This window comes from Pelodiscus sinensis, chromosome 30, assembly GCF_049634645.1.
Source record: "Pelodiscus sinensis isolate JC-2024 chromosome 30, ASM4963464v1, whole genome shotgun sequence".
NCBI lineage: Eukaryota > Metazoa > Chordata > Testudines > Trionychidae > Pelodiscus > Pelodiscus sinensis.
Window position 1 is genome coordinate 7,999,931 of NC_134740.1, and position 18,023 is coordinate 8,017,953.

Genomic DNA, 18,023 nt, shown 5'->3' on the forward strand with positions numbered 1-18,023 from the left:
AGGAACAGAGAGCTGAGACACTGCTAAGAGGAGTGCAAGCTGTGCTGAGGGGCAGTTTTTGCAGCAGCAGAGCCAGGCATACACAACTCAAGGAGAGCAGACCCTGTGTTGAGCAGCAGACTGGCAGGGCTCAGAGAGCAAAAAGGAACAGAGAATCAACACAAGGAGCTGGAACTGGCCAAGCAGCACAGCCTGCAGCTGGATGTGGTGAGCACCTGGGACCAGCAAAGTGTGGGGAGAGGCTCTGGACTGGGGGAGGGGTCTGGCCACTTCGAGCTTGAGACTGCGTGGTCACTACCAGAGCTAGCGTGTCCAGCCTGTAGCCCCCCTGCAGCATATCCAGGGCCTCTAAGAAAGAAACTGTGGCCTGTCCTGACACTCTGCAGGCTGCTGTTTTGATGTGCCTGTGCTACAGAGCAGGGCTGTGTGTTCTCATTTAACCATTCTCATTTTTTCTTATTCTTTTCTCTTTAATCAGTTGTTGTTTAATAAATTGTATTTGCTTTGAACCTTATGAAGTGATCACTGGGCCAAGAAGGCCTGCAGTGTAAAGAGAGCACCTCGGAGTGGGGACACCCTAACTCCTGCCCCTAGTGATTACAAGGTCAGGGATTAAGCCCCAGGAAACCTGGGCCCAGCCTTGTTGGGGGTTCAAGGGCTCTGCTACTCAGGAGAGTGGAGGGGGAGCCCTCAGGATCAGGGAGCCGTGGGGTAAAGGAAGTGGGAGCGGGGACGCAGATCCTTTCGCTGGTTCATTTCACCGGGGTGTATAGAAGCCAGGAAAGTTCCCCACAATAGCGGGACCATTCCCCCGCTTACATTGACATTCACCAATTGTCCTTTACTAACACGGACGGCCCGCCGACATCACAGTAGCTTTCGTTTTGTCCTAGATCGGGGCCCAAATTCCATAGATCTGCTCTTGCCGCCTCCGTGGCTGCGTCCCTCCAGATTCGGAGGCCATTCATGAGTAAAGGTGGGCAAAGCCGAGGTTTTGTCATACCATGTAGCCACGCCCACATGCAAATGTGGGAGGAAATGTGCCTGATAAAGACAGCCGGGGGGGCTCACCAACAGGCGGCTGGTTTCCTGCTTTGCAGCACACAAGGTGGGAGAGGAGAATGGCAATGATCGGTCTGGGGTTCTGTTTCCTTCTGGCGGCTGTCTCAGGTAAGGGGATGGACGCCGGTGTCTGCTGGGCACAGCTGGGCTGGGGGAGCAAAGATGGTTTGAAGATGAAGACGTAGGAGGTGGATCAGGAACTCTGGATTCTAAATCGCAGCTCTGAGGAAATCGCACACGGTGGAATTTTAAACCCAAATAGGGTATTGTGATGCCCAATTTTCATTACTCTGTAGTAGGAATGCCGTACGCAGCTCTGAAAAACCTCCAGCCCAGTTATACCTCAGTTTCCCCTCTGCAAGAAGGATAACTGTACTTCTTCTGAAGAGGAATATGCCATGGACAAATTATTATTAAAAGGCAGATCAGACCCTGTGATAAGGCAGGGAAGGGTACTTGGATAAGGCTGGGAAGAGGAGGAATAGAATGGAATTAACGGTATTTTTTTTTAATTGACAGGTGCCAGCTCCCAGATCCAGTTGACTCAGTCTGGGGTAGAAATCAAAAAGCCTGGAGAGTCCGTGAAGCTGACATATAAAACCTCCGGCTACACGTTTACCAGCAATTACCTTAGCTGGGTCCGGCAGGCTCCCGGGAAAGGCCTGGAGTGGATAGGATACATTGATCCCAGCGATAGTGAAACAGGCTATGCCCAAAATTTCCAGGGGCGATTCACCATCACCAGGGAGAACTCCATAAGTACGACCTGGCTGCAGGTGGGCAGCCTGCGAGCCGATGACACTGCCACGTATTACTGTGCTCGGTGCACAGTGACACAAACCGCAGCTACCACCGTTCAAAAACCCCGCGAGGGGACCCACGCTCCTAACTCTCCACATAGCCAACAGGAGCTGTGATCCCTGTACCTGTGGAGGCGCAGGTAAATACGGCATGTGGGGGCCGATCAGGAGCTAACTCTGACTATCGGAATCCGGCCCCCGGGCCAGTATTTGCCCACCTCTGGGCTCCATCAAGTTACAAGAGACAGGAAGCTACAAGGTGCATTTACCTTACCTGTGTGTTCATGGACAAACACCGGAAACGTGTCTGTTCCTGGCAGTACCTGCTTCTCATCAGATGTGGATGCTCCATCTAAAGAGACGTCACAGATTGGGAAAATGAAGTTCAGGGAGCAGAAGGGACCTGGCTGCTGTCACCCGGCAGGTCAGGGACAAAACCAGGAACCGCATGGACGTCTCCTGAGCCCCAACCTGGTGGTTGGCTGTCAGGGCCGACCAACAACATTTTGGCATGTGAAGCAGGGAGCTCAAATGATGCCCCCATGCTCCGTCGCTTTGGCCAAAACTTTGTAATGTTTCAATACTGCCTTTTTCCTGTTCTTTGTTCCCTCCTTCCTCCAGCACAGCACTCCACCATCTCTATGCATCTAGAGCAGAGAGAATACCAGCAGCAGACACAATTTTCTATACACTGGGTCCTAGTGGCCCACCCAGTCTGGCACCTGAGATTGCCATCTCAGTTCCACTGATGGTAAGGCCAGCCCTGTTTGACATCACAGACCAGTCAGCTCCATATCCAGGAGAGCAGGCATGAGTCCTGTGGGGCTGCAGGCCAGACTAAAGGCTCTTAGCACCTGGGTGTCCCTTTTTTTTGTAAATGGGGACCACGGCAGTGCAACCTCCCTGCTCCCCATGTGTGATGGCATGTCGTCAGGGTTTTCCTGTCTCCTGCACCCCCGTAATGGCATGGATAGACTCCACCAGCCAGTAGAATAAAGGGTGTTTATTGCTTCTCCAGGATACAGCACAGCACAGGTGTAATCTGGTTACAGGGCAGGCCTAGGATGCCTCAGCCCCCCTTGAGATGGGGGAGACTGGGCCCCTAAATTCCATTCCCTTTCCCTAGGCTGTCTCCTCCATGCTCCCAGACAGAAACTAACCCCCTCACCTCCAGCCCTGCCCCCAGCCAGGGCTCCACTCCCCTTCTTCCCATTGTTCCACCTGTCTGAAGAGTTTCGAAGCCCCCTTGCATAATGACTCATACCCTGCCCTGCTGTGCCGCGCTACAGACGGCAGCCAGTGGAGGTCACCCACAGCCCACTGCCCAGCATAGCCACCAGCAAGGTACCCCCCCAATATGTCACAGGGGTGCATGCTAGGGACTGATCCTTGTAGACCGAATCAGGTCCGCGGGCCAGTATTTGCGCTCCACTGGTCTGAAGCAACGACCGGAAGTCACACGGCATGTTTACCTTACCCGTGAGTCCCTGGACGAACCCCTGACTCATGTATGTTCCTGTCAGCCCTGGTACCTGGACTCGCTGAAAAGCCGCTTGAGCATCTCCAGGGACACCTCCAAGGGCGAGGTGTATTTGGAAATGAGAAGCCTGGAAGCCGGAGACAGCGGCACCTATTACTGCGCCAGGAGACACAGCGACACAGAGCCCAGCAAGGACTCGCACAAAAAGGAGAAGCGGATTCTGAGTAGCGCAGAGAGGCCAAATGAGCTCAGAGCAAAGAGATTTCCCGAACCGACCTCCCTGCCAATGAAAAAAAAGAATATTTTCCACCCGGGCACCTCTGCCTCCATCTCCCGGGCGGATGCGAACAGCTGTGCCAGACAGAAGCAGCCCTTCCCCAGCTGGAATAGAGCCCCTGTCGCTCAGGCGTTCTAGTCAGTCACTAGAGCAGCGTTTCTCAACCAGTGGTACGAGTACCCTGAGGGGTACTTGAGAGAAGTCTGCGGGGGGGGGGCGTAATTCAACACAACTGAAATTTGGAGAAATCTGACTTTTTTAAATTCATTTCTAAAACACTTTATTCTGTTTGTACTTTTTCTACCCAAACATGGCATTAAGCTGTTTAAACAAATGTGTTGCAATGATACAAAAAAAATGTGTCTGAAAACTGTAGGTTCTGGGGGAACTTCGACTGTTCTTTTGAAAAGGGGCGCGCTATAAATAAAGGTTGAGAAACGCTACGGGAGAGAACAGCGCTGTCACACCGCTCAGGACCCAGCCGTTGGCAGCGGGGCTCTGTGAAGCTGATCGCTCCGTGACCCTTCTGCAGGGTTTGGGAACCCGGGTTTCGAAACGCGCATTTCTGAATTTTTCGTCTGCTAGTAGCTGTCTCGTAATTAGTTCCATCTGTAAAGACTAAATTAATTCTCCCTCCCCCCGCAAATGTGTCTAAAACAACCGCACTGGAGACTCATCCCTGGTGCATCTTCCCTACAGGTGACTGAGAGAACGACCCCGGGAGTTGCCAGCGTTGCTGTTGTTTATTCATAAATGTATCTTTGCGTCAGTGGGTGTCACAGCACTTTCCCGACATGCCCCGTCCTACAGAAGGGGAAACTGAGGCTCGGAGAAATGCCAGACTTCACCCGGCAGGCTGGACTCTCCGCCCGGCCTCTTCTAGCCCCATGAGCCGTCTCTGCAGGTTTCAGAAAGGAATTGTCCCTTCCCGCAATTCCACAGTTTCCCAGGAGAGAAAAAGCCCCGCCCGAGTCCTTTATGACGTCACTGAGCCCAGCGCCGCCCGCAGGCCAATGGGGCGGTCCGCAGGCTGGGGGTCTAGGGAAGGGGGGGCATTGGAATCATTCCGGGAGGGGCTGGTGGGCAAAGCGAGGCATGGGATAAAGACCTGATTCCGAAAGCACCCTGCTTAGCATCAGGGCCACCTCTAGGTTTTCTGCCACCCCAAGCAAAAAATTCCCCCCCCGTTTTTGTCCGAGGAGGGTGCACACAAAAATGCAGCTTGTGCAGCTTCCTAGAGGGTGGGGCACACGGTTCACAGGGGGAGCCCAAACACAGGGGCATTTTCATCTCCTAGGAGAGCATCAGGGACTCCCCACATGAGGACAATGGGAGCTGTGGCAGGTTCATCCACAGCAAGTCTGTTACAGACTTCCAAAGCAGGCAAATATTCACATCACCTAGTGCTGAAGGCCCAGTCCCACTCTGCAAAGGGATTTTATTATTACAAGTCTTATAATCACTCAGACTCCATCCCCAGCACATAAACTGTCCGATCCTGGTGTCCATGGACAAGAATCAGACTCACTATACAATGAAACAGTTCAAAGGGATTAAGAGAACTTTTGTTTCAACTCCCCAGCTCAACTGTCCAGAACAAGACAGGCACCACACAACAATGTTTTAAAGGATGACTTCATAGAACTAGAGAACTATTAGGGTTTTTTTTTTTCCCATCCACGTAAGAACGTCGGAAAGACATCTCGTGTGCGAAAGTACTTGTGTAGTTCTCAACTACGCGTGGCAGGTTTTTAGCGCATTTCAGAGGCCATATAAGAATTTGGCGAGATTAATGCCTCGGTAGGAATCCTGACATGGGGCAATGCTGACATAGCGATGTACAAATCGCGAGCACATTCTAAAGCACTTACCCCATAATTACTGCGGCCGTTTACTGAAAAAGAAACGTGAAGTTGGGGGTTGGGCGGAGTCATTGAGAACAGGAATCAATTTTGTATAAAAAAATACCCCTAAACAGCTAATGAAAGATTGGGTTTTTTTTCCTGCACGTGAACACGTCCCAAGCAAATCAACTGTACGACTCGAATTTTAAAGTCCTCCGGTATCATTCGACGGTAATTAGCGCACCTTTGAGGCCAGATAAGAAGTCCTCTAAAACCGTGTTTTGCTAGGATTACTGATATTGGTCAAGACGGTGATCGGGGTCTACAAATATTGGTAACAATTTACGAATCACAGCATTCTGTAAGCGCAGCATGACCGAGTGTATCTAACCCTAGCGAGACACTATTTCACGCCCGTTTTTATGCAGTTTCACAGAATCGCCTTCTACTGTCCGAAACCTTCGCAGCACAGTTTCTGCCTCAGAATATCCTGACAACATGAACGCCACTAACTCAGCATTGTCCAATAGAATTATTACTAGCCAGACTGCACGCTTAAATTGCAGTAAAGGGCAGCAATAGTTATGGGGTACGTGCTTTAGAATGTGCTCGCGACTTGTACACCACTATGTCAGCATTGCCCCATGTCAGGATTTCTACCGAGGCATTAGTCTCGCCAAATTCCGATATGGCCTTTGAAATGCGCTAAAAACCTGCCAGGCGTAGTCGAGAACTACGCAAATACTTTCGCACACGAGCTGTCTTTCCGACGCTCTTACTTGCATGGGAAAAAAAAAAAACCTAATACTTCTCTAGTTCTATAAAGTCATCTTTTACACCATTGAGCCCCGTTTCAATGACGCCTCAACAATCAAGTTTCCTTTAAAAAAACGCAGCGCAATTTATGCTCTATGTGCGTCAGAATGCTAGGACGCTTGGGGCACCACATTGCCGAATGTAAGTATTACTAGCTGACACTGTTTCACACCAATTCTTATATGGCTTCAGAAATGCGCCTAAAACCAAGACGCACGGATTGGAGGCCTGCAGAAGTACATTCGCACACCCCGTTTGCTTCGGACATTCTTACATGAAGGAAATGCAACTACTCCTTCATTAGCTCTCTAAAGACATGCTCTCCAAACTTGATGCTTGTTTTTGATGCCCCCTCAAAGAGCACTTATCCTCTCAGGCGTAACGCAGCACAGTCCAAACTACATCTGCGTTAGAATGCGATCCTACTTTTAAACCAATAGCTCAGCATTGCCTACTCTAAGGAGCAGAAGCAGCATAGAATGCGCTCCGTTCTGCTTGAAAAGAAACTTGATGTATACCGAGAGGTGGGGGGCTTTGATAACAGGATTGAATTAGTAAATCATGTCTTTATAGGGCTAGTCGAACGATTCGGTGATTTTCGTGCATGTGAGAACGTCGCAAGGCAATCTCGTGTGCGAATGTAGTTGTGCAGTCTTCCAGCACCTGAGGCCGGTATGTAGCAAATGTCTGATGCCATATAAGAATTTGTGAGAAACGGCGTCTGGCTAGTAATGGCTCTATTGGACAATTCTGAATTAGTGGCGTTCATGTAGTCAGGATAGTCGAGGCAGAATCTGCGCTGCTAAGTTTTGGGACAGTAGAAGGCTCTTCTATGAAGCTGCCTAAGAATGGGCGTGCAACAGTGTCTAGCTAGGGTTAGCTACACTCGGTTATGCTGAGCTTACAGAATGCTGTGATTCGTAAATTGTTACCAATACTTGTGGACCCCGATCACCGTCTTGACCAATATCAGTAATCCTAGCAAAACACGGTTTTAGAGGACTTCTTATCTGGCCTCAAAGGTGCGCTAACTACCATCGAATGATACCGGAGGACTTTAAAATTCGAGTCGTACACTTGATTTGCTTGGGAAGTGTTCACGTGCAGGAACAAAACGCCCAATCGCTCATTAGCTGTTTAGATGCATTTTTTATAGAAAATTGATTCCCGATCTCAATGACTCCGCCCAACCCGCGAACTGCACGTTTCTTTTGCAGTAAAGTGCAGCAGTAGTAGGGGTAGGTGCTTTAGAATGTGCTCGCGACTTGGACACCACTATGTCAGCATTGCCCCATGTCAGGATTTCTACCGAGGCATTAGTCTCGCCAAATTCCGATATGGCCTTTGAAATGCGCTAAAAACCTGCCACGCGCAGTCGAGAACTACACAAGTACTTTCGCACAAGAGCTGTCTTTCCGACGTTCTTACATGCATGGGAAAAAAAAAAGGTCTCTAGTTCTATAAAGTCATCTTTTACACCATTGAGCCCCGTTTCAATGATGCCTCAACAATCACGTTTCCTTTAAAAAAACGCAGCGCAATTTATGCTCTATGTGCGTCAGAATGCTAGGACGCTTGGGGCACCACATTGCCGAATGTAAGTATCTGACACTGTTTCACACCAATTCTTATATGGCTTCAGAAATGCGCCTAAAACCAAGACGCACGGATTGGAGGACTGCAGAAGTACATTCGCACACCCCGTTTGCTTGGGACGTTCTTACATGAAGGAAATGCAACTAATCCTTATTTAGCTCTCTAAAGACATGCTCTCCAAACTTGATGCTTGTTTTCGATGCCCCCCCTCAAAGAGCACTTATCCTCTCAGGCGTAACGCAGCACAGTCCAAACTACATCTGCGTTAGAATGCGATCCTACTTTTAAACCAATAGCTCAGCAATGCCCACTCTAAGGAGCAGAAGCAGCATAGAATGTGCTCCGTTCTGCTTGAAAAGAAACTTGATGTATACGGAGAGGTGGGGGGGCTTTGATAACAGGATTGAATTAGTAAAGCATTTCTTTACAGGGCTAGTCGAACGATTCGGTGATTTTCGTGCATGTGAGAATGTCGCAAAGCAAGCTCGTCTGCGAATGTAGTTGTGCAGTCTTCCACCCCCTGAGGCCGGTATGTAGCAAATGTCTGATGCCATATAAGAATTTGTGAGAAACGGCGTCTGGCTAGTAATGGCTCTATTGGACACTGCTGAGTTAGTGGCGTTCATGTAGTCAGGATAGTCGAGGCAGAATCTGCGCTGCTAAGTTTTGGGACAGTAGAAGGCTCTTCTATGAAGCTGCCTAAGAATGGGCGTGCAACAGTGTCTAGCTAGGGTTAGCTACACTCGGTTATGCTGAGCTTACAGAATGCTGTGATTCGTAAATAGTTACCAATACTTGTGGACCCCGATCACCGTCTTGACCAATATCAGTAATCCTAGCAAAACACGGTTTTAGAGGACTTCTTATCTGGCCTCAAAGGTGCGCTAACTACCATCGAATGATACCGGAGGACTTTAAAATTCGAGTCGTACACTTGATTTGCTTGGGAAGTGTTCACGTGCAGGAACAAAGCGCCCAATCGCTCATTAGCTGCTTAGATGCATTTTTTATAGAAAATTGATTCCCGATCTCAATGACTCCGCCCAACCCGCGAACTGCACGTTTCTTTTGCAGTAAAGTGCAGCAGTAGTAGGGGTAGGTGCTTTAGAATGTGCTCGCGACTTGGACACCACTATGTCAGCATTGCCCCATGTCAGGATTTCTACCGAGGCATTAGTCTAGCTAAATTCCGATATGGCCTTTGAAATGCGCTAAAAACCTGCCACGCGTAGTCGAGAACTACGCAAATACTTTCGCAAACGAGATGTCTTTCCGACGCTCTTACTTGCATGGGAAAAAAAAAAAAAAAAACCTAATACTTCTCTAGTTCTATAAAGTCATCTTTTACACCATTGAGCCCCGTTTCAATGACGCCTCAACAATCAAGTTTCCTTTAAAAAAACGCAGCGCAATTTATGCTCTATGTGCGTCAGAATGCTAGGACGCTTGGGGCACCACATTGCCGAATGTAAGTATTACTAGCTGACACTGTTTCACACCAATTCTTATATGGCTTCAGAAATGCGCCTAAAACCAAGACGCACGGATTGGAGGACTGCAGAAGTACAATCGCACACCCCGTTTGCTTGGGACGTTCTTACATGAAGGAAATGCAACTACTCCTTCATTAGCGCTCTAAAGACATGCTCTCCAAACTTGATGCTTGTTTTCGATGCCCCCCTCAAAGAGCACTTATCCTCTCAGGCGTAACGCAGCACAGTCCAAACTACATCTGCGTTAGAATGCGATCCTACTTTTAAACCAATAGCTCAGCATTGCCCACTCTAAGGAGCAGAAGCAGCATAGAATGCGCTCCGTTCTGCTTGAAAAGAAACTTGATGTATACGGAGAGGTGGGGGGCTTTGATAACAGGATTGAATTAGTAAAGCATTTCTTTACAGGGCCAGTCGAACGATTCGGTGATTTTCGTGCATGTGAGAATGTCGCAAAGCAAGCTCGTGTGCGAATGTAGTTGTGCAGTCTTCCACCCCCTGAGGCCGGTATGTAGCAAATGTCTGATGCCATATAAGAATTTGTGAGAAACGGCGTCTGGCTAGTAATGGCTCTATTGGACACTGCTGAGTTAGTGGCGTTCATGTAGTCAGGATAGTCGAGGCAGAATCTGCGCTGCTAAGTTTTGGGACAGTAGAAGGCTCTTCCATGAAGCTGCCTAAGAATGGGCGTGCAACAGTGTCTAGCTAGGGTTAGCTACACTCGGTTATGCTGAGCTTACAGAATGCTGTGATTCGTAAATAGTTACCAATACTTGTGGACCCCGATCACCGTCTTGACCAATATCAGTAATCCTAGCAAAACACGGTTTTAGAGGACTTCTTATCTGGCCTCAAAGGTGCGCTAACTACCATCGAATGATACCGGAGGACTTTAAAATTCGAGTCGTACACTTGATTTGCTTGGGAAGTGTTCACGTGCAGGAACAAAGCGCCCAATCGCTCATTAGCTGCTTAGATGCATTTTTTATAGAAAATTGATTCCCGATCTCAATGACTCCGCCCAACCCGCGAACTGCACGTTTCTTTTGCAGTAAAGTGCAGCAGTAGTAGGGGTAGGTGCTTTAGAATGTGCTCGCGACTTGGACACCACTATGTCAGCATTGCCCCATGTCAGGATTTCTACCGAGGCATTAGTCTAGCTAAATTCCGATATGGCCTTTGAAATGCGCTAAAAACCTGCCACGCGTAGTCGAGAACTACGCAAATACTTTCGCAAACGAGATGTCTTTCCGACGCTCTTACTTGCATGGGAAAAAAAAAAAAAAAAACCTAATACTTCTCTAGTTCTATAAAGTCATCTTTTACACCATTGAGCCCCGTTTCAATGACGCCTCAACAATCAAGTTTCCTTTAAAAAAACGCAGCGCAATTTATGCTCTATGTGCGTCAGAATGCTAGGACGCTTGGGGCACCACATTGCCGAATGTAAGTATTACTAGCTGACACTGTTTCACACCAATTCTTATATGGCTTCAGAAATGCGCCTAAAACCAAGACGCACGGATTGGAGGACTGCAGAAGTACAATCGCACACCCCGTTTGCTTGGGACGTTCTTACATGAAGGAAATGCAACTACTCCTTCATTAGCGCTCTAAAGACATGCTCTCCAAACTTGATGCTTGTTTTCGATGCCCCCCTCAAAGAGCACTTATCCTCTCAGGCGTAACGCAGCACAGTCCAAACTACATCTGCGTTAGAATGCGATCCTACTTTTAAACCAATAGCTCAGCAATGCCCACTCTAAGGAGCAGAAGCAGCATAGAATGTGCTCCGTTCTGCTTGAAAAGAAACTTGATGTATACGGAGAGGTGGGGGGCTTTGATAACAGGATTGAATTAGTAAAGCATTTCTTTACAGGGCCAGTCGAACGATTCGGTGATTTTCGTGCATGTGAGAATGTCGCAAAGCAATCTCGTGTGCGAATGTAGTTGTGCAGTCTTCCACCCCCTGAGGCCGGTATGTAGCAAATGTCTGATGCCATATAAGAATTTGTGAGAAACGGCGTCTGGCTAGTAATGGCTCTATTGGACACTGCTGAGTTAGTGGCGTTCATGTAGTCAGGATAGTCGAGGCAGAATCTGCGCTGCTAAGTTTTGGGACAGTAGAAGGCTCTTCTATGAAGCTGCCTAAGAATGGGCGTGCAACAGTGTCTAGCTAGGGTTAGCTACACTCGGTTATGCTGAGCTTACAGAATGCTGTGATTCGTAAATAGTTACCAATACTTGTGGACCCCGATCACCGTCTTGACCAATATCAGTAATCCTAGCAAAACACGGTTTTAGAGGACTTCTTATCTGGCCTCAAAGGTGCGCTAACTACCATCGAATGATACCGGAGGACTTTAAAATTCGAGTCGTACACTTGATTTGCTTGGGAAGTGTTCACGTGCAGGAACAAAGCGCCCAATCGCTCATTAGCTGCTTAGATGCATTTTTTATAGAAAATTGATTCCCGATCTCAATGACTCCGCCCAACACGCGAACTGCACGTTTCTTTTGCAGTAAAGTGCAGCAGTAGTAGGGGTAGGTGCTTTAGAATGTGCTCGCGACTTGGACACCACTACGTCAGCATTGCCCCATGTCAGGATTTCTACCGAGGCATTAGTCTAGCTAAATTCCGATATGGCCTTTGAAATGCGCTAAAAACCTGCCACGCGTAGTCGAGAACTACGCAAATACTTTCGCAAACGAGATGTCTTTCCGACGCTCTTACTTGCATGGGAAAAAAAAAAAAAAAAACCTAATACTTCTCTAGTTCTATAAAGTCATCTTTTACACCATTGAGCCCCGTTTCAATGACGCCTCAACAATCAAGTTTCCTTTAAAAAAACGCAGCGCAATTTATGCTCTATGTGCGTCAGAATGCTAGGACGCTTGGGGCACCACATTGCCGAATGTAAGTATTACTAGCTGACACTGTTTCACACCAATTCTTATATGGCTTCAGAAATGCGCCTAAAACCAAGACGCACGGATTGGAGGACTGCAGAAGTACAATCGCACACCCCGTTTGCTTGGGACGTTCTTACATGAAGGAAATGCAACTACTCCTTCATTAGCGCTCTAAAGACATGCTCTCCAAACTTGATGCTTGTTTTCGATGCCCCCCTCAAAGAGCACTTATCCTCTCAGGCGTAACGCAGCACAGTCCAAACTACATCTGCGTTAGAATGCGATCCTACTTTTAAACCAATAGCTCAGCAATGCCCACTCTAAGGAGCAGAAGCAGCATAGAATGTGCTCCGTTCTGCTTGAAAAGAAACTTGATGTATACGGAGAGGTGGGGGGCTTTGATAACAGGATTGAATTAGTAAAGCATTTCTTTACAGGGCCAGTCGAACGATTCGGTGATTTTCGTGCATGTGAGAATGTCGCAAAGCAAGCTCGTGTGCGAATGTAGTTGTGCAGTCTTCCACCCCCTGAGGCCGGTATGTAGCAAATGTCTGATGCCATATAAGAATTTGTGAGAAACGGCGTCTGGCTAGTAATGGCTCTATTGGACACTGCTGAGTTAGTGGCGTTCATGTAGTCAGGATAGTCGAGGCAGAATCTGCGCTGCTAAGTTTTGGGACAGTAGAAGGCTCTTCTATGAAGCTGCCTAAGAATGGGCGTGCAACAGTGTCTAGCTAGGGTTAGCTACACTCGGTTATGCTGAGCTTACAGAATGCTGTGATTCGTAAATAGTTACCAATACTTGTGGACCCCGATCACCGTCTTGACCAATATCAGTAATCCTAGCAAAACACGGTTTTAGAGGACTTCTTATCTGGCCTCAAAGGTGCGCTAACTACCATCGAATGATACCGGAGGACTTTAAAATTCGAGTCGTACACTTGATTTGCTTGGGAAGTGTTCACGTGCAGGAACAAAGCGCCCAATCGCTCATTAGCTGCTTAGATGCATTTTTTATAGAAAATTGATTCCCGATCTCAATGACTCCGCCCAACACGCGAACTGCACGTTTCTTTTGCAGTAAAGTGCAGCAGTAGTAGGGGTAGGTGCTTTAGAATGTGCTCGCGACTTGGACACCACTATGTCAGCATTGCCCCATGTCAGGATTTCTACCGAGGCATTAGTCTAGCTAAATTCCGATATGGCCTTTGAAATGCGCTAAAAACCTGCCACGCATAGTCGAGAACTACGCAAATACTTTCGCAAACGAGATGTCTTTCCGACGCTCTTACTTGCATGGGAAAAAAAAAAAAAAAAACCTAATACTTCTCTAGTTCTATAAAGTCATCTTTTACACCATTGAGCCCCGTTTCAATGACGCCTCAACAATCAAGTTTCCTTTAAAAAAACGCAGCGCAATTTATGCTCTATGTGCGTCAGAATGCTAGGACGCTTGGGGCACCACATTGCCGAATGTAAGTATTACTAGCTGACACTGTTTCACACCAATTCTTATATGGCTTCAGAAATGCGCCTAAAACCAAGACGCACGGATTGGAGGACTGCAGAAGTACAATCGCACACCCCGTTTGCTTGGGACGTTCTTACATGAAGGAAATGCAACTACTCCTTCATTAGCGCTCTAAAGACATGCTCTCCAAACTTGATGCTTGTTTTCGATGCCCCCCTCAAAGAGCACTTATCCTCTCAGGCGTAACGCAGCACAGTCCAAACTACATCTGCGTTAGAATGCGATCCTACTTTTAAACCAATAGCTCAGCAATGCCCACTCTAAGGAGCAGAAGCAGCATAGAATGTGCTCCGTTCTGCTTGAAAAGAAACTTGATGTATACGGAGAGGTGGGGGGCTTTGATAACAGGATTGAATTAGTAAAGCATTTCTTTACAGGGCCAGTCGAACGATTCGGTGATTTTCGTGCATGTGAGAATGTCGCAAAGCAAGCTCGTGTGCGAATGTAGTTGTGCAGTCTTCCACCCCCTGAGGCCGGTATGTAGCAAATGTCTGATGCCATATAAGAATTTGTGAGAAACGGCGTCTGGCTAGTAATGGCTCTATTGGACACTGCTGAGTTAGTGGCGTTCATGTAGTCAGGATAGTCGAGGCAGAATCTGCGCTGCTAAGTTTTGGGACAGTAGAAGGCTCTTCTATGAAGCTGCCTAAGAATGGGCGTGCAACAGTGTCTAGCTAGGGTTAGCTACACTCGGTTATGCTGAGCTTACAGAATGCTGTGATTCGTAAATAGTTACCAATACTTGTGGACCCCGATCACCGTCTTGACCAATATCAGTAATCCTAGCAAAACACGGTTTTAGAGGACTTCTTATCTGGCCTCAAAGGTGCGCTAACTACCATCGAATGATACCGGAGGACTTTAAAATTCGAGTCGTACACTTGATTTGCTTGGGAAGTGTTCACGTGCAGGAACAAAGCGCCCAATCGCTCATTAGCTGCTTAGATGCATTTTTTATAGAAAATTGATTCCCGATCTCAATGACTCCGCCCAACACGCGAACTGCACGTTTCTTTTGCAGTAAAGTGCAGCAGTAGTAGGGGTAGGTGCTTTAGAATGTGCTCGCGACTTGGACACCACTATGTCAGCATTGCCCCATGTCAGGATTTCTACCGAGGCATTAGTCTCGCCAAATTCCGATATGGCCTTTGAAATGCGCTAAAAACCTGCCACGCGCAGTCGAGAACTACACAAGTACTTTCGCACAAGAGCTGTCTTTCCGACGTTCTTACATGCATGGGAAAAAAAAAAGGTCTCTAGTTCTATAAAGTCATCTTTTACACCATTGAGCCCCGTTTCAATGACGCCTCAACAATCAAGTTTCCTTTAAAAAAACGCAGCGCAATTTATGCTCTATGTGCGTCAGAATGCTAGGACGCTTGGGGCACCACATTGCCGAATGTAAGTATTACTAGCTGACACTGTTTCACACCAATTCTTATATGGCTTCAGAAATGCGCCTAAAACCAAGACGCACGTATTGGAGGACTGCAGAAGTACAATCGCACACCCCGTTTGCTTGGGACGTTCTTACATGAAGGAAATGCAACTACTCCTTCATTAGCGCTCTAAAGACATGCTCTCCAAACTTGATGCTTGTTTTCGATGCCCCCCTCAAAGAGCACTTATCCTCTCAGGCGTAACGCAGCACAGTCCAAACTACATCTGCGTTAGAATGCGATCCTACTTTTAAACCAATAGCTCAGCAATGCCCACTCTAAGGAGCAGAAGCAGCATAGAATGCGCTCCGTTCTGCTTGAAAAGAAACTTGATGTATACGGAGAGGTGGGGGGGCTTTGATAACAGGATTGAATTAGTAAAGCATTTCTTTACAGGGCCAGTCGAACGATTCGGTGATTTTCGTGCATGTGAGAATGTCGCAAAGCAAGCTCGTGTGCGAATGTAGTTGTGCAGTCTTCCACCCCCTGAGGCCGGTATGTAGCAAATGTCTGATGCCATATAAGAATTTGTGAGAAACGGCGTCTGGCTAGTAATGGCTCTATTGGACACTGCTGAGTTAGTGGCGTTCATGTAGTCAGGATAGTCGAGGCAGAATCTGCGCTGCTAAGTTTTGGGACAGTAGAAGGCTCTTCTATGAAGCTGCCTAAGAATGGGCGTGCAACAGTGTCTAGCTAGGGTTAGCTACACTCGGTTATGCTGAGCTTACAGAATGCTGTGATTCGTAAATAGTTACCAATACTTGTGGACCCCGATCACCGTCTTGACCAATATCAGTAATCCTAGCAAAACACGGTTTTAGAGGACTTCTTATCTGGCCTCAAAGGTGCGCTAACTACCATCGAATGATACCGGAGGACTTTAAAATTCGAGTCGTACACTTGATTTGCTTGGGAAGTGTTCACGTGCAGGAACAAAGCGCCCAATCGCTCATTAGCTGCTTAGATGCATTTTTTATAGAAAATTGATTCCCGATCTCAATGACTCCGCCCAACACGCGAACTGCACGTTTCTTTTGCAGTAAAGTGCAGCAGTAGTAGGGGTAGGTGCTTTAGAATGTGCTCGCGACTTGGACACCACTATGTCAGCATTGCCCCATGTCAGGATTTCTACCGAGGCATTAGTCTCGCCAAATTCCGATATGGCCTTTGAAATGCGCTAAAAACCTGCCACGCGCAGTCGAGAACTACACAAGTACTTTCGCACAAGAGCTGTCTTTCCGACGTTCTTACATGCATGGGAAAAAAAAAAGGTCTCTAGTTCTATAAAGTCATCTTTTACACCATTGAGCCCCGTTTCAATGACGCCTCAACAATCAAGTTTCCTTTAAAAAAACGCAGCGCAATTTATGCTCTATGTGCGTCAGAATGCTAGGACGCTTGGGGCACCACATTGCCGAATGTAAGTATTACTAGCTGACACTGTTTCACACCAATTCTTATATGGCTTCAGAAATGCGCCTAAAACCAAGACGCACGGATTGGAGGACTGCAGAAGTACAATCGCACACCCCGTTTGCTTGGGACGTTCTTACATGAAGGAAATGCAACTACTCCTTCATTAGCGCTCTAAAGACATGCTCTCCAAACTTGATGCTTGTTTTCGATGCCCCCCTCAAAGAGCACTTATCCTCTCAGGCGTAACGCAGCACAGTCCAAACTACATCTGCGTTAGAATGCGATCCTACTTTTAAACCAATAGCTCAGCAATGCCCACTCTAAGGAGCAGAAGCAGCATAGAATGCGCTCCGTTCTGCTTGAAAAGAAACTTGATGTATACGGAGAGGTGGGGGCTTTGATAACAGGATTGAATTAGTAAAGCATTTCTTTACAGGGCCAGTCGAACGATTCGGTGATTTTCGTGCATGTGAGAATGTCGCAAAGCAAGCTCGTGTGCGAATGTAGTTGTGCAGTCTTCCACCCCCTGAGGCCGGTATGTAGCAAATGTCTGATGCCATATAAGAATTTGTGAGAAACGGCGTCTGGCTAGTAATGGCTCTATTGGACACTGCTGAGTTAGTGGCGTTCATGTAGTCAGGATAGTCGAGGCAGAATCTGCGCTGCTAAGTTTTGGGACAGTAGAAGGCTCTTCCATGAAGCTGCCTAAGAATGGGCGTGCAACAGTGTCTAGCTAGGGTTAGCTACACTCGGTTATGCTGAGCTTACAGAATGCTGTGATTCGTAAATAGTTACCAATACTTGTGGACCCCGATCACCGTCTTGACCAATATCAGTAATCCTAGCAAAACACGGTTTTAGAGGACTTCTTATCTGGCCTCAAAGGTGCGCTAACTACCATCGAATGATACCGGAGGACTTTAAAATTCGAGTCGTACACTTGATTTGCTTGGGAAGTGTTCACGTGCAGGAACAAAACGCCCAATCGCTCATTAGCTGCTTAGATGCATTTTTTATAGAAAATTGATTCCCGATCTCAATGACTCCGCCCAACCCGCGAACTGCACGTTTCTTTTGCAGTAAAGTGCAGCAGTAGTAGGGGTAGGTGCTTTAGAATGTGCTCGCGACTTGGACACCACTATGTCAGCATTGCCCCATGTCAGGATTTCTACCGAGGCATTAGTCTAGCTAAATTCCGATATGGCCTTTGAAATGCGCTAAAAACCTGCCACGCATAGTCGAGAACTACGCAAATACTTTCGCAAACGAGATGTCTTTCCGACGCTCTTACTTGCATGGGGAAAAAAAAAAAAAAACCTAATACTTCTCTAGTTCTATAAAGTCATCTTTTACACC

At 47.4% G+C, this 18,023-nt stretch overlaps 1 gene segment (V, D, J or C); it reads left to right on the forward strand.

Moving 5' to 3' along the window:
- Nucleotides 1–744: 744 nt before the first annotated feature.
- Nucleotides 745–1,979, forward strand: LOC142821343 (immunoglobulin heavy variable 1-46-like). The segment is given in 2 exon segments: nucleotides 745–1,170; nucleotides 1,582–1,979. Coding segments are annotated over 2 exon segments (447 nt in total).
- The last annotated feature ends 16,044 nt before the right edge of the window (nucleotides 1,980–18,023 follow it).